The sequence below is a fragment of the Salmo salar genome, chromosome ssa13 (genome assembly GCF_905237065.1).
Source record: "Salmo salar chromosome ssa13, Ssal_v3.1, whole genome shotgun sequence".
NCBI classification, from domain to species: domain Eukaryota; kingdom Metazoa; phylum Chordata; class Actinopteri; order Salmoniformes; family Salmonidae; genus Salmo; species Salmo salar.
In genome coordinates, this window is record NC_059454.1 from 49,996,410 (window position 1) to 50,023,796 (window position 27,387).

At 43.2% G+C, this 27,387-nt stretch overlaps 1 protein-coding gene across 5 annotated transcripts in view; it reads right to left on the minus strand.

Moving 5' to 3' along the window:
• LOC106567373 (kelch-like protein 17) overlaps positions 1–16,028 on the minus strand; it is a 36,981-nt gene extending 20,953 nt beyond the window's left edge. The window contains exons 1-4 of one of the 5 annotated variants that reach the window (XM_014136535.2): positions 15,536–16,012; positions 4,198–4,462; positions 3,797–3,850; positions 1,637–1,758 (exon numbers count right to left, since the gene is read on the minus strand). In XM_014136535.2, coding sequence (XP_013992010.1) covers positions 1,637–1,758; positions 3,797–3,850; positions 4,198–4,411 — 390 coding nt within the window. In that variant the 5' untranslated portion in view covers positions 4,412–4,462; positions 15,536–16,012. Of the gene's footprint in view, positions 1–1,636; positions 1,759–3,796; positions 3,851–4,197; positions 4,463–15,535 lie in introns of all 5 variants that reach the window. The other 4 variants (XM_014136536.2, XM_014136539.2, XM_014136537.2 and 1 more) reach the window with 4 other exon arrangements.
• Between the last annotated feature and the right edge of the window lie 11,359 nt (positions 16,029–27,387).

Sequence of the window (27,387 nt, forward strand, 5' to 3'; positions counted from 1 at the left end):
CTTAATCAAATCAGGCCTACACAATAACACAAATTGCATGCTGTATATGAGTAGCTGGCGAAAGTATTTTTTTTGTATGAAGTAGCTTTCATGAAAGAAAAAGGTTGGAGACCCGTGATCTAGCAAAACTGCTCAAATATGACCCCATATTACCTGAGCTACATTTTATTATTTATATTGCAGATTCGGTCCGCAATTTATGGATATATATAGCTGCCAAAACATGCAAATGTGATCATGATAAATTAATAATACATTTGCAATATTATTTTTATGTGAACATAATCTATGACCAAATTGAAAGGCAAAACTACAGTTTGCATTTTCAAGTTGACCGTTCTTGGTCAATGCCCTACCAGATAACACTGCCATATTGAGAAAGTAAATTGTTCAAAGACACATTTAAATTCACATTTGTAATTGTACTACATTATTGTGATCACATGACAAAAAGAAAATGAAAACTTAATGTCCAATTTAACAACGCTTTTTCTTAACCTACCAAGTACAAAATTCTTATTCTTATTGGGTAAAACAATATTATTCTTCTATATTATTTTTCGATTTCATTTCCTCATTGACAAGCGTTACCCGGACCACATTCTTAACAGTTTGACGTGTCAATCTATCACCGTGGGTGGGATTGTCAGGGGAGGAGCAGGATATTTGTGAGAGTCACAGGGTTGTTGGGTTTCAGACCTGTCAATTATTTATTGGGGGTGAGATTTTCAGGGAAGGTAGTAGATTAGTAATCTAGTCATTAAAACACTAAATGGTTGTGTTCTGTTCATAAATCTGGATTTCCCCTGTGAAGAAAGTGTAGAAATGCAGGTAAGAAATACTTTGACGAAGTAATGTAATCATCAGTATCAGTATGTTTTCGTGCAATACTTTTACGGTTTTTACTTTAGGTTACTAAATGTATTAGTTCCAGAGGTAAGTATACAAAGCTATTAAAACAAGAGTCAAATACTTCTCAAACCCTTTCAGATTTCGTGATCTCCACGAACATCAGAGTACAGAACTCTCACGTTATTACTTTGATAGCGGTCAGAGAAGTTTACAAACTTTGAGTGTTCGAGACCACCATTTAGAATAATGATGGTACATTAGGAGCTCATCCCAAATGGCCCTCTATTCCCTACATACTGACTACATAGTGCACTACATATGTAGTTTTATCTCAATCTCTTCATTCAAAGACTCAATCTGGACATTCTTACTGACAGTTGTGGCTGCTTTGCGTGACGTATTCTTGTCTCTACCTTCTTTCCCTTTGTGCTGTTGTCTGTGCCCAATAATGTTTGTACCATGTTGTGCTGCTACCATGTTGTTGTCATGTGTTGCTGCCTTGCTATGTTGTTGTCTTAGGTCTCTCTTTATGTAGTGTTGTGTTGTCTCTCTTGTTGTGATGTGTGTTATGTTCTATATTTCAATATTCTTTTTTAAAATCCTAGCCCCCGTCCCCACAGGAGGCCTTTTGCCTTTTGGTAGGCCGTCATTGTAAATACGAATTTGTTCTTAACTGACTTGCCTAGTTAAATAAAGGTTAAATACAAATAAATAAATAAAAGTAGGGAATAAAGTGCTATTTGAGACGCAGTCAAGGAAAAGAGCAGTAGTCTTGTCTTCTTACCTGCACGTTGCCTTCCCCAACCACGATTTCTGCCGTGTAGGCATACTGAACCAGCTGTTCCAACGCCTGGGGGTCAATGTCATGCAGGGTCACGTGGGTCTGGCGACTCTCCGACATCTCATCTGCATGACCACAGACAGACAACAGAATTTTCCAGTTTTCCAATCTGCAGTGTAAATGTGCCCGTGTCCGTGCGGACAAACCATATTAGAAACCAATTCAACATGTCAAGTCAGAGAAATCAAATCAGAGTTTATTTCAAGTGCATTTAACACATTTTAACTGAAAGAGTTGTGTGTGTGTGTGTGTGTGTGTGTGTGTGTGTGTGTGTGTGTGTGTGTGTGTGTGTGTGTGTGTGTATAATGTGGTATATATTCTTTTGCAGGGTTCCCCAACTGGCAGCCCATGGGCGAGGGGGACGGGAGGGGGGACGGGACATAAAAGACTGTAATAACACCAGCAACTCAGCTCAAAGAGATTTTAATTTTTGAAATCTGTTTCAAAGTATTCCCACATATGTGATCGCATACAAATGTAAGCAAGCTTTGAAATTACTATGTTATAGTCAAATGTTATATCCGTTTGGGCTTCTTGCGCTCAATTTGCATTCTAAAAATGTTTTGTAATTAAGTTCCGGCCCCATGACCATTGTTTCAAGAACAAAAATGTTCCAACAGGTCAAAAGAGCCAGCACACACGCACAACAGCGTTTGGTTATATTGATTAGATTGTTGGCTATACAGTGCATTCGGAAAGTATTCAGACCCCTTGACTTTTTCCACATTTAGTTACATTACAACCGTATTTTAAAATCACATTTACATACGTTTTCAGACCTTTGGCAGCGTTTACAGCCTCAAGGCTTGGCGCACCTATAGTTGGGGAGTTTCTCCCATTCTTCTCTGCAGATACTCTCAAGCTCTGTCAGGTTAGATGGGGAGCGTCGCTGCACAGCTATTTTCAGGTCTCTCTATAGATGTTTGATCGGGTTCAAGTCCGGGCTCTGGCTGGGCAACTCAAGGACATTCAGAAACTTGTCCCGAAGCCACACCTGTGTTGTCTTGGCTTTGCGCTTAGGGTTGTTGTCCTGTTGGAAGGTGAACCTTCGCCCCAGTCTGAGGTCCTGAGCACTCTGGAACAGGCTTTCATCAAGGATATCTCTGTAATTTACTCTGTTCATCTTGCCCTTGATCCTGATTAGTATTTCTTCCGCTGAAAAACATCCCCACAGCATGATGGTGCCACCCCCATGCTTCACCGTAGGGATGGTGCCATGTTTCCTCCAGACGTGACGCTTGGCATTCAGGCCAAAGAGTTCAATCTGGCATCATCAGACCTGACAATCTTGTTTCTCATGGTCTGAGAGTCCTTTAGGTGCCTTTTGGCAAACTCCAAGCATACTGTTGTGTCCTTTTTACTGAGGAGTGGCTTACGTCTGGCCACTATATGATAAAGGCCTGATTGGTGGAGTGCTGCACAGATGGTTTTCCTTCTGGAAGGTTCTCCCATCTCCACAGAGGACCTCTGGAGCTCTGTAAGAGTGACCATCGGGTTCTTTGTCACCTCCCTGACCAAGGACATTCTCCCCCGATTGGTCAGTTTGGCCGGGCGGCCAGCTCTAGGAAGAGTCTTGGTGGTTCCAAACTTCTTCCATTTAAGAATGTTCTTGGGGACCTTCAATGCTGCAGAATTTTTTTGGTACCCTTCCCCAGATCTGCGTCTCGACACAATCCTGTCTCGGAGCTCTACGGACAATTCCTTCGACCTCATGGCTTGGTTTTTACTCTGACATGCACTGTCAACTGTGGGACCTAATATAGACAGGTGTGTGATCAATGGAAACAGGATGCAGTTGAGCTCAATTTCAAGTCTCATAGCAAAGGGTCTGAATACTTATGCAAAGAAGATAAATTAATACATTTGCTAAAATAAACATAAAAACTGTTTTCGCTTTGTCATTATGGGGTATTGTGTGTATATTTATGTTTTTTTATTTTATTTAATCAATTTTAGAATAAGGCTGTAACGTATCAAAATGTGGCAAAAGGGAAGTGGTCTGAATACTTTCCGAAGGCACTGTATCAGCCGACTTAAATAGGCCTAGGTTTAGAGCATGGTCAGTTGAAAATAAGTCTAGTGGTGAGTCTTAAAGCCTCATACCCTCACAAGCTGCAGGAGGGAGGAGGAAAACTGGGACACACCTCACCTGGTGATCTATGACCCCAACAGGAAAGAACGCACACAGACAACAGAGAGGAAGAAAGGAAGTGGTCACTGATGAGGAAGGAAGCAAACAAATGAGGTGTTGCTCACAAGTTCAGGTGCCACTGCCACTCACACACACACAGTGAGCAAAATGTAGCGCAGTTCAATGTCTGAGCATTCAAGCAAAAACCAATAATCACCACAAACCCGTCACACCACTTTGTTCATGGTAAAGAGGGGGAGACGGTGTCTCAAAGTGAGTGACTAACACTAGTAGTGAACACTTGTGAGGGCATGGAGAAACAGAATAGCAGTCTCAGTAGCAGTGGGTGAGGACTCGGAGGAGGGATACTTACTTGTAAACATGGCGTGGAAGTAGGGACTGCAGGATGCCAGCACCACTTTGTGTGCCTTAATCTCTTTGTTGGAGACGTGCAGCACGATGTCGCAGAGCAAGCTGCGCTGGCGCATCCTGTTCATGGACACGAACGAGTCGTGGTAGTGGCGCTTGGAGTTGTGCGAGATGCTGTGGCCGTCACGGTTCAGCAGCTGCATGCCCCCCTCCATCATGGTGCCCGACTCCGCTGCAGCCGGCTCCTGCCTGGGCCTCACTCTGGGAGACTGCAACACACAAGGGGAGCCATTCCGGTTCTTTTAGGGTTCAACAAATTCTGCGAATTTTACCCAAATTCCCAGGTTTTCTAGAAATCCCAGAAGGAATTTTGCAGCCCTAGGTTCATTCCAATTAAATTGTCCCAATTCGATAAATCTCTGTTTTATGTCATATGTGACTGTTTGTGTCATCAAAATAAACATTACATCACCACTGCTGTAATAGGCATGACATGACATGTGTCATAACAGTCATAGTAGCTGATGTGAAAGATATGACAACTGACTGTACAATCATGACAGCCAGGTATACCAAAATGTAGGTTAGCTAGGCCAGCATGGTTAGCTTGTATAGCACTCTGTGCTAGCCAGTAATATCCACATCATAATACTGACATCAGCTGTCAAGACTGCTTAATTCTACTTTGCTTTAAGTCTGTCCATCAATGTCATTGAAGATGTTGAGGTAGGCTAGGTCCTAATCATGTATGTCAAATAAAAAGTACAATACAGGTCGAGTTAGTTTGACTATTTCATAATAGCAAGCTAGGACTGATGGTTTGGTTAGCTAAACTTGCAAGTCTGTGTGTTTGTTTACCAAAGCATCTACTGTCGACATCTAGTAAACTTGCTAGCTATGGATGAACACATTTCTAGTGGGAAATGTGTTAAATTCTAGTCATGGTATAAAAGGGATAGTCAACTCGTGGCTCTATGCGTTCTCTGGAAAAGAATGCAACTCCATGGAAGTTCAGTATTTCCATAGAACGCATAGCCTCTTGTGGATTATCCCTTATGTCATCTTGTTCAATGTTATCCTTGCTTATAAGGCAATCTTGATATCTTATGTATTGTAATAGAATAAGGTCTTAGCTGATTGACAGCTGCAGCTCCTGGCAGGGTGTGTGGGGTAGAGAAGGATGCGCACGCACACACACACCCTTCCTTTGGTCTCTCTCTCAACCAGTGAGTTCTCACGTTAAGAACACACTTTAGAATGGTGCATAAGCATCTAGATACCCTATACTGTACTCTGTAGAATTGTGTTATAATGAATATTTACATTCCTATCAACTGTGTGTGTTATGCCACAAGTGGCTAAAATGTAATTTAATCTGGTCCTTTTTCTACCAAATGTGGTATATTTTCTTAGTAGTGTTTTAGAATCTAAAGCATCTACAGCAGGCCTTATAAAAGTTTTATGAAGGCTTCATTAAAAGTCCCACTATGATATGTACTGCCATTTTAGCCTGAACAGCTGTTGATTCTTAGAATATCACTTTTAAATGCCTCATCAGCTTTATTCAGCTAACCAGCCCGGTCTAACCCCGTCATAACCCAAAATATAAGGTTGTTTTACTGTAATGGGTGTTAATGGTTGAGTGGATGTCTGAAGACATTGCACCAAGGTTCTGTAAAATGATTCAGGTGGAAATTATATTGTTGTCAATATAGCCTACCTTTCTGATAGGCTGGATGTTTGTTGATTGAAGGCTGTGTGTACACACATGCCATAAGTTTGTGCGTTCTGGGGGTGTAACCAGTCTGAAAGATAACCACTGTTAAAACGGTTAACCCTATCAGTCCTGTGACCCCAGAAAAAGATTTGGCTTTTCATTATCTGACTTTCATTTATATGTAAAGCCCTTATACTTATCCTGACAAGTGTTTTACCATGTTCTTTTCAGGACAACCAGGGCTACAAGCAGAACACAAAACAATTTGACAAAAACAGTTGCATTCATGAGTTTATTGACAAATGTCAATTTAAAAATAAGGTCCAACAAATCAAAAAACAGATAAAGATGAATTTATATGAATTCTGTAAGTACATAAGTTGTTTGCTCACTAAGAGCAACATCCAACTAGTCAGTGACAACTGTGCAGAGTTTGTGAAAGCAACTATGTGAGCTTATTACAGTACTATAGACACTATGTCCTGGGATTTCCTACCTTCTCCGTAGAAGCTTGTGAGCTCTGTGAGAGTCTCAGCTTTTAATACAGATTTTAATAGTTTGTAGTTCAAACCATTCGGACTCTACAGATATATTATTATATTTTTGTAAAAAGACCAGGCCCTGGGCCCCTTCGGGATCCACCCTTAACATCTTTTTGGCACACCGGACTTCTGTGACTCTGTATGCTTGTTCTGGGACCCTACTGGTAGTAACATCTTGACAGTAAAGCATTTCACCTGGCCAAGGTTGTACTTCAGTGTGTGTGAGGGGGTGGAGTACTACTATAACAGTGGAGTTATGTTACAACTGGATAACGGTAACACTATCTTACGTTGGTTCTGTGGTAACAGAGTGTACGTTTCATGCCCTGATAACCTAGGCCTAGCTTACACTTTAGGAATCCACTGTCCACTGGTTAATGTCTATGAGGCCTATGCCATAGATTACATAGACTCTATGGAGACTTTGTAGTATGTATCAATGTGAGATACATTACTTTTTGCTCCTTCAACAAATTAATTTTTTAACCATTGATAGAGAAGCATCTTAAAATGTCACCACTACTGCATAACAGGGCTTGTGTCCTCTCTCACTCACTCACACACACACACACACACACACACACACACACACACACACACACACACACACACACACACACACACACACACACACACACACACACAGCTAATTCAGACATGTTTTAATTCCCAGGGCAAATAGCTAGCATCGGGCAATTTTGCACATTGATAATTTCCAAATGTTGACATGACATTCATTCAAGTTCATATTTTCAACAGATACAAGGTTGCCAGCACCAATGAATAAGAATGCATTGTTGTCACTGCAGCGATGGGTCCTTAACTGACACACTGACTATTATCCGTAGCCATGCCACCGTCAGTGTCACTGAGGGGACACACAAACCTATTCACACACACATAACGATACCTTTCCTTTTTCTGACTCACTAGGCATTCTGGATGACTGCCAGACGTACTGCTTCAATTTCTGCAGACCATTTCCCCGCTGTGACCATCTTTGTTTGATTATCAACATGCATTTGGTCATTTCACCTTCCTCCTTGAGGTTGTTTCTATTCCTAAAGATGTGGTATTGCACCCCCAACCCCCACACCATCTATTTTGAATAACCGTATCATCAGCAAGAAAAGCAATGGCAGAAAATACAAATTACCAGTGATAAATGTTGCAGTTTCGTGGAACCAGGGAAGAACTGACGACTTGACGGTGGTAGGCCTGATCACCGACAACGAGACAGACCTGGTTGTGTGGTGCCAGGACAACAACCTCTCCCTCAACATCAGCATGACAAAGGAGCTGATCATGGAATACAGGAAATGGAGAGCCGAGCACGCTCCCATTCACATCAGTGGAGTAGGTCGAGAGCTTTAAGTTCCTCAGTGTCCACATCACTAAGGATCTATCATGGTCAACACACACCAACAGTCGTGAAGAGGGCACGAGAATTCCTCTTCGCCCCCAGGAGGCTGAAAAGATTTGGCATGGGCCCTCAGATCCTCAAAAAATTCTACAGCTGCACCATTGAGAGCCTCTTGCATCACTGCTTGGTATGGCAACTGCTTGGCAGCCGACCGCAAGGCACTACAGAGGGTAGTGCGTACGGCCCAGTACATCACTGGGGCAGAGTTCCCTGCCATCCAGGACCTCTATAACAGGCAGTGTCAGAGGAAGGCCATAAAAATTGTCAAAGACTGCAGATACTGTTCTCTCAGCTACCGCACAGCAAGAGGTACCGAAGCACCAAGTCTGGAAACAACCGGAACATGAAAAGCTTCTACCCTCAGGCAATAAGACTGCTAAATAGTTAATAAAATATTTAACCAAATAGCTAGCCAGACTATCTGCATTGACCCTTTACGCAAACTTTTTTGACTCATTAAATACACTGCTGCTACTGTTTATCGTCTATCCTGTTGCCTATGCACTCAATTACCTTGTACCCCTGCACATCAACTCGGTACTGGTACCCTGTGTATACAGGCAAGTTATCGTTACTCACTGTGTATTTATTATTACGTGTTATTACTTTTCTATTTTCTCTTACTCTGCATTGTTGGGAAGGGCCCGTGAGCAAGCATTTCACTGTTAGTCTACACCTGTTGTTTACGATTAAATTTGATTTGAACGACTGATCCCTCTCAATGAAGTCACGGAAGTTCAAGGCAGACCGTGGAATTGCAGGCATTGTTAGCAGAAAACAGGTTCCCCCATTATAGTGATGGAAAAATGGCGATATTCATGGTCAATCTTCATGTCAATATATTTTTTTTAAGACAATCATGGTACCAATAATTGCTTCTAATAGACCAGAAAGACATACGTCTTTGAACCAATATGGCCAAAAGTATCTGGACACCTGCTCGTCGAACATCTCATTCCAAAATCATGGGCATTAATATGGAGTTGGTCCCCCTTTGCTGCTATAACAGTCTCCACTCGTCTGAAAAGTCTTTCCATTAGATGTTATAACATTGCTGCGGGGACTTGCTTCCATTTAGCCACAAGAGCATTAGTGAGGTCGGTCACTGATGTTGGACGATAAGGCCTGGCTCGTGGTCGGCGTTCCAATTAATCCCAAAGGTGTTCGATGGGGTTAAGATCAGGGATCTGTGCAGACCAGTCAAGTTCTTCCACACCGATCTCGACAAACCATTTCTGTACGGACCTCGTTTTGTGCATGGGTCATTGTAATGCTGAAACAGGAAACGGCCTCCCCAATTTTTTTCCACAAAGTTGGAAGCATAGAATTGTCTAGAATGTCATTGTATGCTGTAGCATTAAGATTTCCCTTCACTGGAACTAAAGGGGCCCAAACAATGAAAAACAGCCCCAGACCATTATTCATCCGCCACCAAACTTTACAGTTGGCACTATGCATTGGGGCAGGTAGCGTTCTCCCGTCATACCCAGATTTATCCGTTGGACTGCCAGATGGTGAAGCGTGATTCAGCACTTCAGATAACACGTTTCTACTGCATCCAATGGCAGCCTGCTTTACACCATTCCAGCCGACACTTGGCATTTCGCATGGTGATCTTAGGCTTGTGTGCAGCTGCTCGGCCATGGAAACCCATTTCATGAAGCTCCCGACAAACAGTTATTGTGCTGACATTGTGCTTCCAGAGGCAGTTTGGAACTCGGTAGCGAGTGTTGCAACCGAGGACAGACGATTTTTACGCGCTTCAGCACTCGGCGGTCCCGTTCTGTGAGCTTGCGTGGCCTACCATGTCACAGCTAAGCCGTTGTTGCTCCTAGACATTTCCACTTCACAATAACTGCACTTACAGTTGACCAGGGCAGCTCTAGCAGGGCATAAATTTCATGAACTGACTTGTTGGAAAGGTGGCATCCTATGACGGTGCCACGTTGAAAGTCACTGATTTCTTCAGCATGAGCCATTCTACTGCCAATGTTTGTCTATGGAGATTGCATGGCGGCGTACTCGATTTCATACGCCTATCAGCAATGGGTGTGGCTGAAATAGTCATGTAGAGTACTTAACAAGAGGGGGCAGCAATGAGCTAGCCTGCAACGTATTTTCCTGGAGTAGCTCAAACTCTCCATGAGACGCCATCTTAACCGACTTAATTTGGCTTCAATTCACTATTGAGTCTTCACATAGGATTTAATGGTGTCACGTGAAGCATCCAATTTGATAATTGCTACGGTCTGTCTCGGTCCATATTTGTGTAAAGCATATGATATATGAAGAAAGCCTCCGTTCAATCCTCTGCAGGGGTGCAGTGCTGTCGGAGCGCAGGCTCCTTCCCTTTTGACTCGAGAATACACTGAGCTTGTAAAACTATTTCTGGAAAATTAATTCTGATACATTCTAAATAAATTATATTTAATTACCACTTAAATTCAATGAAAAACTATAGAATGACAAATAAATATGTATAGCAGCCTAGAGGTAGGTAAATGGGGTGGTTTCTTCCGTCTTCTCTCTGGCGGTGGCAAGAATGAACTATTAGGCTACCTGTGTGCACTGCAAAGGCCAGTCAGAGTCTCGACCACTTTGGCCAATCAGAACGGTGGAAAAAAAGTAATTCACTGTGTGTCTGCCTCGAGGATGTTCATAAAACTCCATAGACCCTCTTGCACAGTGGAACCCTGAACAATATGTGACCACTTCTTAGGGCGACACCGTTTTGCTGAAGACTCCCAAACCAGAGTGGCCAAAGGGAGACACAAGGACCAGAGCTCCGAGACAGGATTGTGTCGGGGCACAGATCTGGGGAAGGGTACCAAAAAATGTCTGCAGCATTGAAATAACCCAAGAACACAGTAGCCTCCATCATTCTTAAAATGGAAGAAGTTTGGAATCAACAAGACTCTTCCCTGAGTTGGCCGCCCTGCCACACTGAGCAATCTGGGGAGAAGGGCCTTGGTCAGGTAGGAGACAAAGAACCCGATGGTCACTCTGACAGAGCTCCAAAGTTCCTCTATGGAGATGGGAGAAACTTCCAGAAGGACAACCATCTCTGCAGCACTCCACCAATCAGGCCTTTATGGTAGAGCGGCCAGACAGAAGCCACTCCATAGTAAAAGGAAAATGACAGCCCGCTTGGAGTTTGCCAAAAGGCACCTAAAGGACTCTCAGACCATAAGAAACAAGATTCTCTTGTATGATGAAACCAAGATTGAACTCTTTGGCCTGAATAGCAAGCTTCACGTCTGGAGGAAACCTGGCCCCATCCCTACAGTGAAGCATGGTTGTGGGAGCATCATGCTGTGGGGATGTTCTTCAGCGGTGAGACTAGCCATGATCAAGGGAAAGATGAACGGCACAAAGTACAGAGAGATCCTTGATGAAAACCTTCTCCAGAGCGCTCAAGACCTCAGACTGGGGCGAGGGTTGTTGTGGAATATTCCATTCAAACAATCATCTTTATTCAATATTGATTAAATATTGCAATAATGAAACCGTCGACTCAACATTCTTGACTGTCGGGCCGAGAGCCTACCATTCACAGACAATGCACAGTTTATATAGCTGATACCAGAATGCTTGGTTCCACCCATCCCATATAGATTGGGGGGCACCATAAGCCACGTTGGGTTCATCCTCTGGTCATCTGCCTCTGGTGCTGTTTCCCAGATGCCAGGATAATTATGAATACTGAGGCCTTTGTTCTGTTCCTCCAGGCTCTCTCTATCTCGGTGACACCCACCACATCTGATCTATGGAATGCCAGCTGTAGGTTTTTCATCACCAAGCCATCACTTAATCAGTTGCCAGCCCAAGCTCCATAAAGACTCCTCTCAGTTAACTCAGAAAGGAGAGAGACAGTCCTAAGAACCTTACTCTATTAAATAAAACAACCATTTGGTGCATAAATATGGCATAATCTTGTAATCCTGCTACCACAAGGTTAAACTTCCAACAGGACAACAACCCTAAGCACAGAGCCAAGAATGCAGGGGTGGCTTCGGGACAAGTCTCTGAATGTCCTTGAGCCCGGACTTGAACCCGATCTAACATCTCTGGACAGATCTGAAAATAGCTGTGCAGCGACACTCCCCATCCAACCTGACAGAGCTTGACAGGATCTGCAGAGAAGGGAGAAACTCCCCAAATACAGGCTTGTAGCGTTATACCCAAGAAGATTTGAGATTGCCAAGGTGCTTCAACAAAGTACTGAGTAAAGGGTCTGAATACTTACAGTACCAGTCAAAAGTTTGGACACACCTACTCATTCAAGGGTTTTTCTTTATTTTTACTATTTTCTACATTGTAGAATAATAGTGAAGACATCAACTATTATATAACACATATGGAATCATGTAGTAACCAAAAAAGTGTTAAACAAATCATAATATATTTTATATTTCATATTCTTCAAAGTAGCCACCCTTTGCCTTGATGACAGCTTTGCGCACTCTTGGCATTCTCTCAAACAGCTTCAAGAGGTAGTCACCTGGAATGCATTTCAATTAACAGATGTGCCTTGTTAAAAGTTCATTTGTGGAATTTCTTTCCTTCTTAATGCATTTTAGCCAATCAGTTGTGATAAGGTAGAAGATAGCCCTATTTGGTAAAAGACCAAGTCCATATTTTGGTTGAATTGCTGCAAAGAAACCACTACTAAAGGACACCAATAATAATAAGACACTTGCTTGGGCCAGGAAACACAAGCAATGGACATTAAACCTGTGGAAATCTGTCCCTTGGTCTGATGAGTCCAAATTTGAGATTTTTGGTTCCAACTGCAGTGTCTTCGTGAGATGCAGAGTAAGTGAACGGATGATCTCCGCATGTGTGGTTCCCACTGTGAAGCATGGAGGAGGTGTAATGGTGCTTTGCTGGTGACATTGTCTGTAATTTATTTAGAATTCAAGGCGCACTTAACCAGCACGGCTACCACAGCCTTCTGCAGCGATACGCCATTCCATCTTGTTTGCGCTTAGTGGGACTGTCATTGGTTTTTCAACAGGACAATGACCCAACACACCTCCAGGTGGTGTACGGGCTATTTGACCAAGAAGGAAAGTGGTGGAGTACTGCATCAGATGACCTGGCCTCCACAATCACCTGACCTCAACCCAATTGAGATGGTTTGGGATGAGTTGGACCACAGAGTGAAGGAAAAGCAGCCAACAAGTGCTCAGCATGTAGGAACTCCGTCAAAACGGTTGGAAAAGCATTCCTCATGAGGCTGGTTGAGAGAATGCCAAGAGTGTGCAAAGCTGTCATCAAGGCAAAGGATGGCTACTTTGAAGAATATCAAATATATTATATATTTTGATTTGTTTAACACTTTTTTGGTTATTACATGATTCCATATGTTATTTAATGTCTTCACTATTATTCCACAATGTAGAAAATAGTTTAAAAAAAATAAGAAAAACCCTTGAATGAGTAGGTGTGTCCACACTTTTGACTGGTGCTGTATGTAAATGTGATATTAAATTATTATTTTTTATAAACTTGCAAAATATTCTATAAACATGTTTTGCTTTGTCATTATGGGGTATTGTGTGTAGATTGATGAGGGGAAAAAAAACAATTTAATCAATTTTAGAATAAGGCTGTAACTTAACAAAATGTGGAAAAAGTCAAGGGGTCTGAATACTTTCCGAATGCAACGTATACTGTAACCATGTGTTCAAGATAATCAAATCAAAGTGTATTTATGATACAGCGTGTAAGCTATACAATGAAAGACCTACTCGCAATAAAGCTTTACTTGTAAACAGTGCAATGATATTAAGCTATATGTATTTACATTAGGCTATAGCCTACAAATAGCTATACCATGCAGTCATAGGCCTATTGCAAATGATTGTTGTTTGATCCTGAACTAGCCAAATGGAAGAGCTATCCTTCAGCACCACAAGTTGGTTCAACTTCTTTAATTGACATCATTGCACGATCCTGGCACTATACTTTCAGAACCTTTTACTTAAAATATCCTTTTAAAATTACATTTCATCAAGATCTGTTGCCTATGCCTATAATAGTCATACTCATCATTTATTACAAATAGACGATTTTCCCTTCTCACAACGGTGCTCGTTTAGTAAAGTTAGATAAAATAATCAATGTCTTGCAAGATCACAATTATGAATGTGCATGTTACATAACCAAATATAATACCAACATAGGGCTATAACATTCCTGCTACACCAAAAACACCTCATTTTCTAATGAGATTTTACAATGGTTAGCTGAAACCGAATAGTCATATTTTCTTCTCATGCACCAAAACTCCACAGATCGTGGCACTAGGCAGGATATACACTTTGATTGAAACAAAATACAAGAAAGGCTAATAGTTTAACACCATCTTCTCTAATTCACTCAGGAAACAGTCATTAAAGAAGAACTAAATGCCTATTCCCATTAAAATGATTGAGGTCAATAAAATATTCAGAATGGAGATACGTTTGGACGTGTCACCGGTAAAACATTAATAATGATAATTCATGATTGACAGTGATGATGGCCTATTTTGAAATTAGGTAACCTATGCCTAACTTGATGTTGGAGATTATTACAAATATTTAGACAATAGCCTGTGTGTGGGCATAGGCAGACGTTGCAAGTGGAGGATGCATTTTTTCTAATTATTAAATTGGCTAGATCTGTCGGTACACACTGAGTGATAAAGTCGCTTTAAAAAATAAAAAAAAGTCTCCCTCACCTAAAAAAAAATAGCACTACACCACTGATCCTCTATGATGATGTTGACTGCATGAGCAACGACATCAAATTTAAGGTGGATCTGCAGCAGTGATGAGATCCTCATCGTTGCGGCGTGAATAAAATTAGATACTGACAGGAATAGGTCATGTTTTTTTTTGCTGTAATTGTGATATCGACTAAAACGCGCTTATGACATTCCTAAATTATAATTAGCTATCGACTATGTGCAAGATGCTATCTCTACACCACCTTTAAACCGCTGGCTCGTCTGGTCTGGCCACTCAAGAACGTGCTAGACATTATCGCAAAACAGGGCACTCCAACTCTGTTCCTGGAGAGTTATCCTCCTGAATGGTTTCGCTCCAACCCCAGGTGCAACTAACCTGATTCGTCTGTCTTATCAACCAGCTAATGATTAGAATCAGGTGCCCTCGATTAGGGTTGGAGTGAAAACCTACACTACAGGACGTTAGCACTCCTGCAACAGGGTTGGAGAGCCCTGTCCCAAAACATAACCTGCAGCAAATGATCCTCATCTCTCTAGACTAGACAGACAAATGATAGAGAACTCAGAACTATATTTCGCCGCTCTATTTAAGATTACGTTCCCACAGAGAAGCTGTTCTATAGCTAGAAATAAGTGACTACGTCTGGTTTCCAACGAGATTAACATAGTGCAATTTTGAATTTCCAGAATGGCTATTTAGCTAGCGACAATCTTCCATATGTTTAGCTAAACGTTTCCCTTTTTAATCTGTGGCTAAAACATAACTGTCATTGATTTTGCTACTATAGCTAACTAACCGTTAGCTAGCTAGCTATATTTTTACTACATAGACACCGGCAGCCGTGACAAATGACATGGCGATGTCGGGATTTAGCTAGCTAAAGTTAGCTAGCTAGCTACTGTACAGTAGAACTCAAGACTCACCAGCCGTCGTCTGTGTCGCAAGGACAGCACAAATGTATTTCTAGTTGTAACCTTTTCCAGTTTCTTGATATGTTATAGTCCAAGTTCAGAATGTAAGCTATTTGATTTATCAGTATTTTGAATTGTTAATCACCACGTCAACATTACATGATGTCGCATCAAAACAATGCTTGTATCGCTCGCTCCACACAAGTGACACTGACAAATACTTAGTTTCTCCTTCTTTCAGACTGCATTTTAAAACAGTTTTTATATCTTGCAAAACCACAAAGTGAACTAATACATGTTCTGCTATTGCACATGATACCGATTGAAAAGCTGAATACAAAATCCATTTAGATGAACTACAGTCTCTGCTAAGTCTATTGGATTTGCAAAAACCTTTCAAATTGAACGTCACCCATAACATCAACGCTTTAGATTGGTGAAGTTCGAGGTCGTTTTGTTTTGTAGTCACGGTGGGCGAATTATCAGTCTCACAATACCGATGTTCGCGAGTGGATCAAAACAGTAATGTATCATGAGTAAATTGTGACTGACGGATCTACAAATAATAATGAGTTGTTATTTATGATGCAAGGTTATTTGTAGATAATTTGGCTGCAATGTCGAACAAGCCCACAGACTGGAAAAGGATTTAAAGGGGCAATCTGCATACATTTTTGGATTTAGAAATGTATTATACAGTATGTACCCATTGAATCTTGAAGAATGTAACTTAGAAATGCCTCATGAGCTTAGATCAACTGTAGTACCCCATCAGAACCCAAAATATAAACTTGTTTTACTCCAATGTTTTATAAACAGTCAATCTAAACAAACACTATATAGCCTCAAAACATGGTTAAAACTGTAATGTTGATATCCCAGATGGTCAGTCCTTGCAACCATAGCGCTATCTATGAATTTAAGAGTGGTTACATTTCTCCAGCCCCATCACTCAGCTTTTTACCAAAACAGGGGCGGGGACTTTGTTATTGTTCCCCGTCAGTCAGTAACTCGATATAATATACTATGGAAAGTCAACGACCAATCATATTCACATGAAGAAAACTGAAATCACACCCATCAGGAAAAATGGATGCCAAGCCCGCCCTCGGAAGCCCCTCTTTCCTCGCTATAATACCAGAGCTCGCATTCATTTCTGCTTGGCAGAAGAAAGGACGTGTCATGCAATTTACAAACTTTTCAAGCACACGAAGACTACGAGATTCGGCTCTGACTTAGGTGTCTGTTAGTGGGGAGACAGTACACGTCCCTATGGATGTTGCGAGTTTTGGGTCTTGGTATTGGTTTTTGTGTTTGCTAAAATCTAACTACACTGAACAAAAATAGAACAGAAATATAAATGCAATATGTAAAGTGTTGGTCCCATGATTCATGAGCTGAAATAAAGCCTTCCCTGTAGCTCAGTTGGTAGAGCATGGTGTTTGCAACGCCAGGGTTGTGGGTTCGATTCCCACGGGGGGCCAGCACAGAAAAAGAAATGTATGAAATGTATGCATTCACTACTGTAAGTCGCTCTGGATAAGAGCGTCTGCTAAATGACTAAAATGTATAAAAGAGCCCAGAAATGTTCAATACACACAAAAAGCTTATTTCTCTCAAACTTGGTGCATAGATTTGCTTACATCCCTGTTAGTGAGCATTTCTTCTTTGCCAAGATAATCCATCCACCTGATAGGTGTGGCATAACAAGAAACTGATTCAACAGCATGATCATTAAACAGCTGCACCTTGTGCTGGGGACAATAAAAGACCACTCTAAAATGTGCAGTCTTGTCACACAACACAATGCCACAGATGTCTCAAGTTTTGAGGAAGCATTCAATTGGCATGCTGACTGCAGGAATGTCCACTAGAGCTGTTGCCAGAGAATTGAATGTTAATTTCTCTACCATAAGCCGCTTCCAACATCGTTTTTGAGAATTTGCTACTACGTCCAACCGGCCTTACAACCACAGACCACATGTATGGAATCGTGTGGGCGAGCGGTTTCCGGATGTCAACGTTGTGAACAGAGCCTGATCAGCTCTATGTGAAGGAGATGTGTGAGGTAAATGATGGTCACACCAAATACTGATTGGTTTTCTGATCCACACCCCTATCGAGAGTGCGGTATCGTCCATTTGTGGGCATAACAAACACAGTTCCTTCCCCACATTCAGACACACGGTTGGTTGTCAAAAGTGGTGGATATGAAAACAACAACGACAATAAAAATGAATTATCCCAGTCCTCAGGTTGGCACCTTCAGGAGATAATGTATGGGAGACTGGCATCGTTGATGAGGACAGTGACGAGAAGGTATGGTCTGCAATTCGCTGTGCATCCTCCTTTTCGTAGCTAAATGTGAACCTCCTCTGTTAGTCATAAACACATGATTCAGCCGAGTCCAGAACGAGACCCAGTAACTGAATGCGCTGAGCCGGAGTCAAACAAAATTTCTTGTGATTCACTATGAACCCCAGAGACTGAATATGGGAAACCAGCGTGGCAGTGTGGAGCTCCATCTGTTCCCTCGACTCTGCTATGACCAGCCAATTGTCCAGATAGGCCAATACTCTGATCCCCTGGCATCGCACCGGTGCCAAAGCCGCCTCCACCACCATAGAAAAGGTGCAGGGTGAAAGGGAGAACCTGAAAGGCAGGACCAGAAACACATTTGGCCACACACTCTAAATGAAACCTCCGAAAATTTCTGTAGGGAGGATGTATAGCCACATGAAAATATGCATCCTTCAGATCTATGGACGTGAATCAATCGCTGGGACGCACAGACTGCACAGACTGGGGGGGGGAAGGGGGGGCCAGTGCCCCTGTGACAACAATTTTGGACCCCCTTGTGGCCCCCCCTAAATGTGGAGTATGAAATAACTTTTACATAACACATTTTTGCTATTTTTTTTTTTTTTTTTACATCCGTTATTAGACAGTGGCAACGGGGAACAGTAATGATTATGAAAATGGTATTTTGCCTGCTAATGCCTGCAATGCAGTGAAGAAAACGATATGACAACAATAACGTCTAATGTAACTGGCCCCTCTAACAGTACAACTGGCCCCAGCTTGGCCCCCCAGTTGAAATGGTCTAGAACCGCCACTGCTGCAATAGCCAGCGAAGTGTGAGCATTTTAAACTTGCAAGCTGTGAGGTGTTTGTTTAAAACACTCAAATTCAGGATAGGATGCAATGCAACATTCCATTGCTCTTGGGAACAAAGAAGAACCGGCTGTACCAACCGCTCTGTACTTCTGACACGGGACCACCCAAATAGCCTGCTTTTGAAGGAGACAGGAAATAAAATCGGATTAGCTAACACTTGCCATTGGAACACAGGAGTGATGGTTACTCATAATGGGCCTCTATATGCCTATGTAGATACTCCATAAAAAATCTGCCATTTCCAGCTATAATAGTAATTTACAACATTAACAATGTCTACACTGTATTTGTAAACATTTTGATGTTATTTTAATGGGCAAAAAAAAGAAGACATTTCTAAGTGACCCCAAACTTTTGAACGGTGTTGTAGGTATGCTTGTTAAAAGGCCATTGTAGGTAAGTATGTGTCACGTCCAAACCAGTAAAGGGGTGTATTTATTATTGTAGTTTGGTCAGGACGTGACAGAGGGTATTTGTTTTCATGGTTTTGTGTATGTGTTTAGATCGAGGGATATTTTGTGTAGAGTGTTTCTGGGGTTTATTGGCGTAAGTGTCGATGTAGAGGGGGTAGTTGATTTAGGTGGTTCGGGTTGTGTGTATATTGTAGAGGGGTATTTGATTTATGTGTTCTGGGGTGTTGGGTATGTTCTTGTGTTTGTATTTCTGTGTTGGCCTGGTATGACTCTCAATCAGGAACAGCTGTACATCGTTGTTTCTGATTGAGAGTCATACTTAGGGAGCCTGTTTTCACCTGTCACTTTGTGGGAGGTTATTTCCGTGTTTAGCCTTACAGGACTGTCTATCGTTGTTTTGTATACGTTTTTGGTTTCCCGTCTTTATCCTAATAAAAGAAGATGAGTATATATTTTCCCGCTGCGTCTTGGTCTCAACCCTACGACTGCCGTGACAGTATGGATGTTTTTAAAGGCCACTGCAGATAAGTATACAGTTGATGTCGGAAGTTTACATACACCTTAGCCAAATACATTTAAACTCGGTTTTTCACAATTCCTATCATTTAATCCCAGTACAAATTCCCTGTCAGATCAGTTAGGATCACCACTTTATTTGAAGAATGTTAAATGTCAGAATAAGAGAGAATGATTGATTTATTTCAGCTTTTATTTCTTTCATCACATTCCCAGTGGGTCAGAAGTTTACAAACTCAATTAGTATTTGGTAGCATTGCCTTTAAATTGTTTAACTTGGGTCAAACGTTTTGGGTAGCCTTCCACAAGCTTCCCACAATAAGTTGGATGAATTTTGTCCCAGTCATCTTGACAGAGCTGGTGTAATGGAGTCAGGTATGTAAGGCCTCCTTGCTCACACACACTTTTTCAGTTCTGCCCACAAATTTTCTATAGGATTGAGGTCAGGGCTTTGTGATGGCCATTCCAATACTGTGACTGTTGTCCTTAAGCCATTATGCCACAACTTTGGAAGTATGCTTGGGGTCACTGTCCATTTGGAAGACCCATTTTCAACCAAGCTTTAACTTCCTGACTGATGTTTTGAGATGTTGCTTCAATATATCCACATAATTTTCCCCCTCATGATGCCATGTATTTTGTGAAGCGCACCAGTCCCTCCTGCAGCAAAGCACCCCCACAACATGATGCTGCCACCCCCGTGATTTACGGTTGGGATGGTGTTCTTCGGCTTGCAAGCCTCCCCTTTTTTCCTCCAAACATAACGATGGTAATTATGACCAAACAGTTCTATTTTTGTTTTATCAGACCAGAGGACATTTCTCCAAAAAGTACGATCTTTGTCCAGTTGCAAACCATAGTCTGGCTTCTTTTATGGTGGTTTTGGAGCAGTGGTTTCTTCCTTGCTGAGCGGCCTTTCAGGTTATGTCAATATAGGACTCGTTTTATTGTGGATATGGATACTTTTGTACCTGTTTCCTCCAGCACCTTCACAAGGTTCTTTGCTGTTGTTCTGGGATTGATTTGTGCTTTTTGCACAAAAGTACGTTCATTTCTAGGAGACAAAAAGCATCTCCTTCCGGAGCGGTATGACGGCTGCGTGGTCCCATGGTGTTTATACTTGCGTACTATTGTTTGTACAGATGAACGTGGTACCTTTAGGCGTTTGGAAATTGCTCCCAAGGATGAACCAGACTTGTGGAGGTCTACAATTTCTTTTCTGTGGTCTTGGCTGATTTCTTTTGATTTTCCCATGATGTCAAGCAAAGAAGTACTGAGTTTGAAGGTAGGCCTTGAAATGCATTACATTACATTTTAGTCATTTAGCAGACGCTCTTATCCAGAGCGACTTACAAATTGGTGCGTTCACCTTATAATATCCAGTGGAACAACCACTTTACAATAGTGCATCTAAATCTTTTAAGGGGGGGGTTAGAAGGATTACTTTATCCTATCCCAGGTATTCCTTGAAGAGGTGGGGTTTCAGGTGTCTCCGGAAGGTGGTGATTGACTCTGCTGTCCTGGCGTCGTGAGGGAGCTTGTTCCACCATTGGGGTGCCAGAGCAGCGAACAGTTTTGACTGGGCTGAGCGGGAACTGTGCTTCCTCAGAGGTAGGGAGGCGAGCAGGCCAGAGGTGGATGAACGGAGTGCCCTTGTTTGGGTGTAGGGCCTGATCAGAGCCTGAAGGTACGGAGGTGCCGTTCCCCTCACAGCTCCGTAGGCAAGCACCATGGTCTTGTAGCGGATGCGAGCTTCGACTGGAAGCCAGTGGAGAGAGCGGAGGAGCGGGGTGACGTGAGAGAACTTGGGAAGGTTGAACACCAGACGGGCTGCGGCGTTCTGGATGAGTTGTAGGGGTTTAATGGCACAGGCAGGGAGCCCAGCCAACAGCGAGTTGCAATAATCCAGACGGGAGATGACAAGTGCCTGGATTAGGACCTGCGCCGCTTCCTGTGTGAGGCAGGGTCGTACTCTGCGAATGTTGTAGAGCATGAACCTACAGGATCGGGTCACCGCCTTGATGTTGGTGGAGAACGACAAGGTGTTGTCCAGAGTCACGCCAAGGCTCTTAGCACTCTGGGAGGAGGACACAAGGGAGTTGTCAACCGTGATGGCGAGATCATGGAACGGGCAGTCCTTCCCCGGGAGGAAGAGCAGCTCCGTCTTGCCGAGGTTCAGCTTGAGGTGGTGATCCGTCATCCACACTGATATGTCTGCCAGACATGCAGAGATGCGATTCGCCACCTGGTTGTCAGAAGGGGGAAAGGAGAAGATTAATTGTGTGTCATCTGCATAGCAATGATATGAGAGACCATGTGAGGATATGACAGAGCCAAGTGACTTGGTGTATAGCGAGAATAGGAGTGGGCCAAGAACAGAGCCCTGGGGGACACCAGTGGTGAGAGCACGTGGTGCGGAGACAGATTCTCGCCACGCCACCTGGTAGGAGCGACCTGTCAGGTAGGACGCAATCCAAGCGTGCGCGGTGCCGGAGATGCCCAGCTCGGAGAGGGTGGAGAGGAGGATCTGATGGTTCACGGTATCAAAGGCAGCAGATAGGTCTAGAAGGATGAGAGCAGAGGAGAGAGAGTTAGCTTTAGCAGTGCGGAGAGCCTCCGTGACACAGAGAAGAGCAGTCTCAGTTGAATGCCCAGTCTTGAAACCTGACTGATTAGGATCAAGAAGGTCATTCTGAGAGAGATAGCAAGAGAGCTGGCCAAGGACGGCGCGTTCAAGAGTTTTGGAGAGAAAGGAAAGAAGGGATACTGGTCTGTAGTTGTTGACATCGGAGGGATCGAGTGTAGGTTTTTTTCAGAAGGGGTGCAACTCTCGCTCTCTTGAAGACGGAAGGGACGTAGCCAGCGGTCAAGGATGAGTTGATGAGCGAGGTGAGGTAGGGGAGAAGGTCTCCGGAAATGGTCTGGAGAAGAGAGGAGGGGATAGGGTCAAGTGGGCAGGTTGTTGGGCGGCCGGCCGTCACAAGACGCGAGATTTCATCTGGAGAGAGAGGGGAGAAAGAGGTCAAAGCACAGGGTAGGGCAGTGTGAGCAGGACCAGCAGTGTCGTTTGACTTAGCAACGAGGATCGGATGTCGTCAACCTTCTTTTCAAAATGGTTGACGAAGTCATCCGCAGAGAGGGAGGGGGAGGGGGAGGAGGATTCAGGAGGGAGGAGAAGGTAGCAAAGAGCTTCCTAGGGTTAGAGGCAGATGCTTGGAGTTTAGAGTGGTAGAAAGTGGCTTTAGCAGCAGAGACAGAAGAGGAAAATGTAGAGAGGAGGGAGTGAAAGGATGCCAGGTCCGCAGGGAGGCGAGTTTTCCTCCATTTCCGCTCGGCTGCCCGGAGCCCTGTTCTGTGAGCTCGCAGTGAGTCGTCGAGCCACGGAGCAGGAGGGGAGGACCGAGCCGGCCTGGAGGATAGGGGACAGAGGAAATCAAAGGATTCAGAGGGAGGAGAGGAGGGTTGAGGAGGCAGAATCAGGAGATAGGTTGGAGAAGGTTTGAGCAGAGGGAAGAGATGATAGGATGGAAGAGGAGAGAGTAGCGGGAGAGAGAGAGCGAAGGTTAGGACGGCGCAATACCATCCGAGTAGGGGGAGAGTGAGAAGTGTTGGATGAGAGCGAGAGGGAAAAGGATACAAGGTAGTGGTCGGAGACTTGGAGGGGAGTTGCAATGAGATTAGTGGAAGAACAGCATCTAGTAAAGATGAGGTCAAGCGTATTGCCTGCCTTGTGAGTAGGGGGGGAAGGTGAGAGGGTGAGGTCGAAAGAGGAGAGGAGTGGAAAGAAGGAGGCAGAGAGGAATGAGTCGAAGGTAGACGTGGGGAGGTTAAAGTCACCCAGAACTGTGAGAGGTGAGCCATCCTCAGGAAAGGAACTTATCAAGGCGTCAAGCTCATTGATGAACTCTCCAAGGGAACCTGGAGGGCGATGAATGATAAGGATGTTAAGCTTGAAAGGGCTGGTAACTGTGACAGCATGGAATTCAAATGAGGAGATAGACAGATGGGTCAGGGGAGAAAGAGAGAATGTCCACTTGGGAGAGATGAGGATTCCAGTGCCACCACCCCGCTGGCTCGATGCTCTAGGGGTATGCGAGAACACGTAGTCAGACGAGGAGAGAGCAGTAGGAGTAGCAGTGTTATCTGTGGTAATCCATGTTTCCGTCAGCGCCAGGAAGTCTAGGGACTGGAGGGTAGCATAGGCATCCACATAGGCATCCACAGGCACACCTACAATTGACTCAAATTATGCAAATTAGCCTATCAGAAGCTTCTAAAGCCATGACATCATTTTTGGGAATTTTCCAAGCTGTTTAAAGGTCAGTTAACTTAGTGTATGTACATTTCTGACCCACTGGAATTGTGATACAGTGAATTATAAGTGAAATAATCTGTCTGTAAACAATTGTTGGAAAAATTACTTGTGTCATGCACAAAGTAGATGTCCTAACCGACTTGCCAAAACTAGTTTGTTAACAAGAAATTTGTGGAGTGGTTGAAAAACGATTTTTAATGAATCCAACCTGTGTATGTAAACTTCCGACTTCAACTGTACATGTTTAAAAAGGCATGCAATTAAAAGGCTGCTCAGGATAAGTATTCATGTTTTTAAAAGTCCACTCCAGGAATGTATACACGTTTTAAAAAGCCTCTATGTATTTGTTTTTTATGTAAAACCTTCTTAATAGCTGGCAGCCTCTATGGTTCTTCATAGGTGGTTTGAAATAATTTTTGATAGTAAAAATGTATGTCAGCCTCCGGTGTTAAGAGTTATGTGAAAAAAGAAATCGCCTTAAATTGATCAAAATCAGTATTATAACCGGGAAGACGGGGCTTCCGAGGGTGGGCTTGGCATCCGTTGGCCCATTGGGGCCCATTGGGCGTGATTTCAGTTTTCAGGTGGATATGATTGTTTGTTGACTCCCCATAGTGTAGTTAAGCAATAAGGCACAAGAGGGTGTGGTATATTGCCAATATACTAAGGTGAAGGGATGTTCTTATGCACGATGCAGTGCGGAGGTGCCTTATTGCTTCTATAAACTGGTTACAATGTAATTAGAGCAGTAAAAATACATGTTTTGTCATACCCGGGATATACCACGGTCGTCAGCCAATCAGCATTCAGGGCTCGAACCACCCAGTTTATACCTTGTTTGCTCCTTCAGGGAACATTAGTTATATTCATCAGTGTACGTTTCATCTGCTGATTGCCCCTTTAAAGCCGTAAGAACCACTTTCATATGATACAAACACTGGGGCCATACTTTCCATCATAAGCAACCATTTAAATGTAGACAATGGGCTCATTTGAGTGGTAAGGCTGAAGCTCCGACTGTAGACTAAAGTCGAGGAGTGTACTCGGGAGGTGCATTTGAGACAGCCAAAAGTCTGACATTAATGTGATTTTCCAACAGCAAGGCTCAGCTCAACATGGTAGGGTTGTTATTGTTTAAAAAATATTTTCTTTATAATGTCGAAATAAACATGCCTCCAACCCCCATATAACACACTCCCAAACTAAAATCAAATGTGTGTACACTGTACAATCAATTAGTGAGAGAGTAGCAAATATCACATGAATTTGTGTATACCAACTCTAGCCTATACATGAGTGGTGGCAAAGTTGGTTCCTCTTTCAGTCAGGTCTTTGGTCACGTTCGTGTAGGTCAAACAAAAACAACCTAATGATTGTGTGACAATAGAGCCCACAATGCAGCCGATACTGCAGAATGAAGTTCGTGAAGAGCGACTACAGAAACTTAGCTGACTGCAGTCAATATGTCATGACCTTTGATCACATGATTATTGTAAACTTCATGTCGTCGACATGTAGATGCAAGTCTGACTATTTTTATAATTTTTTTCCCCCCCAGAATGCAAAACACTTACGCCCATAATTATCACCCGTGTGGTCACTGAACCACCTCTGTTACCCTTTGACCTTGTCTTCAGCGTAGGCCACACAGATATTTTGTATCCAAAAATGTGGTTTTGAGCCATCGGCTTGTCCACCTTTGTACATATGAGTCCCTCGTTGCATATGGGTCACACACCAGTCTCCTGCGCACTGGAACTAAGTGGTCGTGTTCCCCTGTTCAGGCGTTGCTGACGCATGTCAGATCTTACAACGCCTGGATAGGTATTTTACATATTAGCTAGCCACATCATTTGTTATAGAAATCAGGTGCCTGACAACACAGTCGATGACGTGGCACATAACCATTGGTTGATCCATGCAATGCCTGAACAGGGGAACACGACCAGTGTCTTTAGGCGTTCCTCAACAACCAATGGGCGAACTCTGCCTGTACAGGCTGGGTTCATAACCCAAAAAAGTGACCCTGTGGTCAAGTATAATTAAGCCGCCCACAGAAGTAGAGTCTAGGGGCGTACCAATCTTGTCATACTCGTATTTGTAATCATATTAGTTTTATCACACTTGATACTCGTAATCGGATTCATGCCACGTTCAAAACAACTGGGAACTCGAAAAAATACGAAGTCAAATCATGACGTCAGTGATCTTCAGGTCGGAAAGTCGGAGCTCTAGAAAGAGGCCTGAGTTCCTGAGTTGGAATTCTGAGTAGGATGGCCATTCAAATAGATTTTTCCTAGTCAGAGATTCCCCCCCCCCCCCCCAAGTTCCCAGTTGTTTTGAATGCAACTCATGATCGCCAAATCAGAAGTGCGTTGTTAATGCCAGTAAAGCCTATACCTCAAGTGCGCATAATTTTTTTGTTTCAATACCCCATACTGTAGGTGGCGGCAATACACCAATAGGTGTAGTTTGCCATAACTTTAAAGAAGATGATGACAGAGTGCATATTAGAGCACATTATGTTCCTTCACTCATTCTCACATTGTTAATGCACATGAGTCTCTTACTTAGTCCTATTCATCACTCCCCCAGTTAGGGGGAGTGATGAGCTCTACAGCAGAGTCTCACAACTCAATCGCTGGTTGAAAACTGTGTTCTGCCCCTCCCATAAGATAGAATTTGTAGATAATTGGCCCTCTTTCTGTGACTCACCCACAAACAGGACCAAGCCTGGCCTGTTGAGGAGTGACGGACTCCATCCTAGCTGGAGGGGTGCTCTCATCTTATCTACGAACATAGACAGGGCTCTAACTCCTCTAGCTCCACAATGAAATAGGGTGCAGGCCAGGCAGCAGGCTGTTAGTCAGCCTGCCAGCTTAGTGGAGTCTGCCACTAGCACAGTCAGCGTAGTCAGCTCAGCTTTCCCCATTGAGACCGTGTCTGTGCCTCGATCTAGGTTGGGCAAAATTAAAAATGGCGGTGTTCGCTTTAGCAATCTCACTAGTATAAAGACCTCCTCCATTCCTGCCATTATTGAAAGAGATTGTGATACCTCACATCTCAAAATTGGGTTACTTAATGTTAGATCCCTCACTTCCCAGGCAGTTATAGTCAATGAACTAATCACTGATCATACTCTTGATGTGATTGGCCTGACTGAAACATGGCTTAAACCTGATGAATTTACTGTGTTAAATGAGGCCTCACCCCCTGGTTACACTAGTGACCATACCCCCCGTGCATCCGGCAAAGGCGGAGGTGTTGCTAACATTTACGATAGCAAATTTCAATTTACAAAAAAAAAACAATGACGTTTTCGTCTTTTGAGCTTCTAGTCATGAAATCTATGCAGCCTACTCACTCACTTTTTATAGCTACTGTTTACAGGCCTCCTGGGCCATATGCAGTGTTCCTCACTGTTCCCTGAATTCCTATCGGAT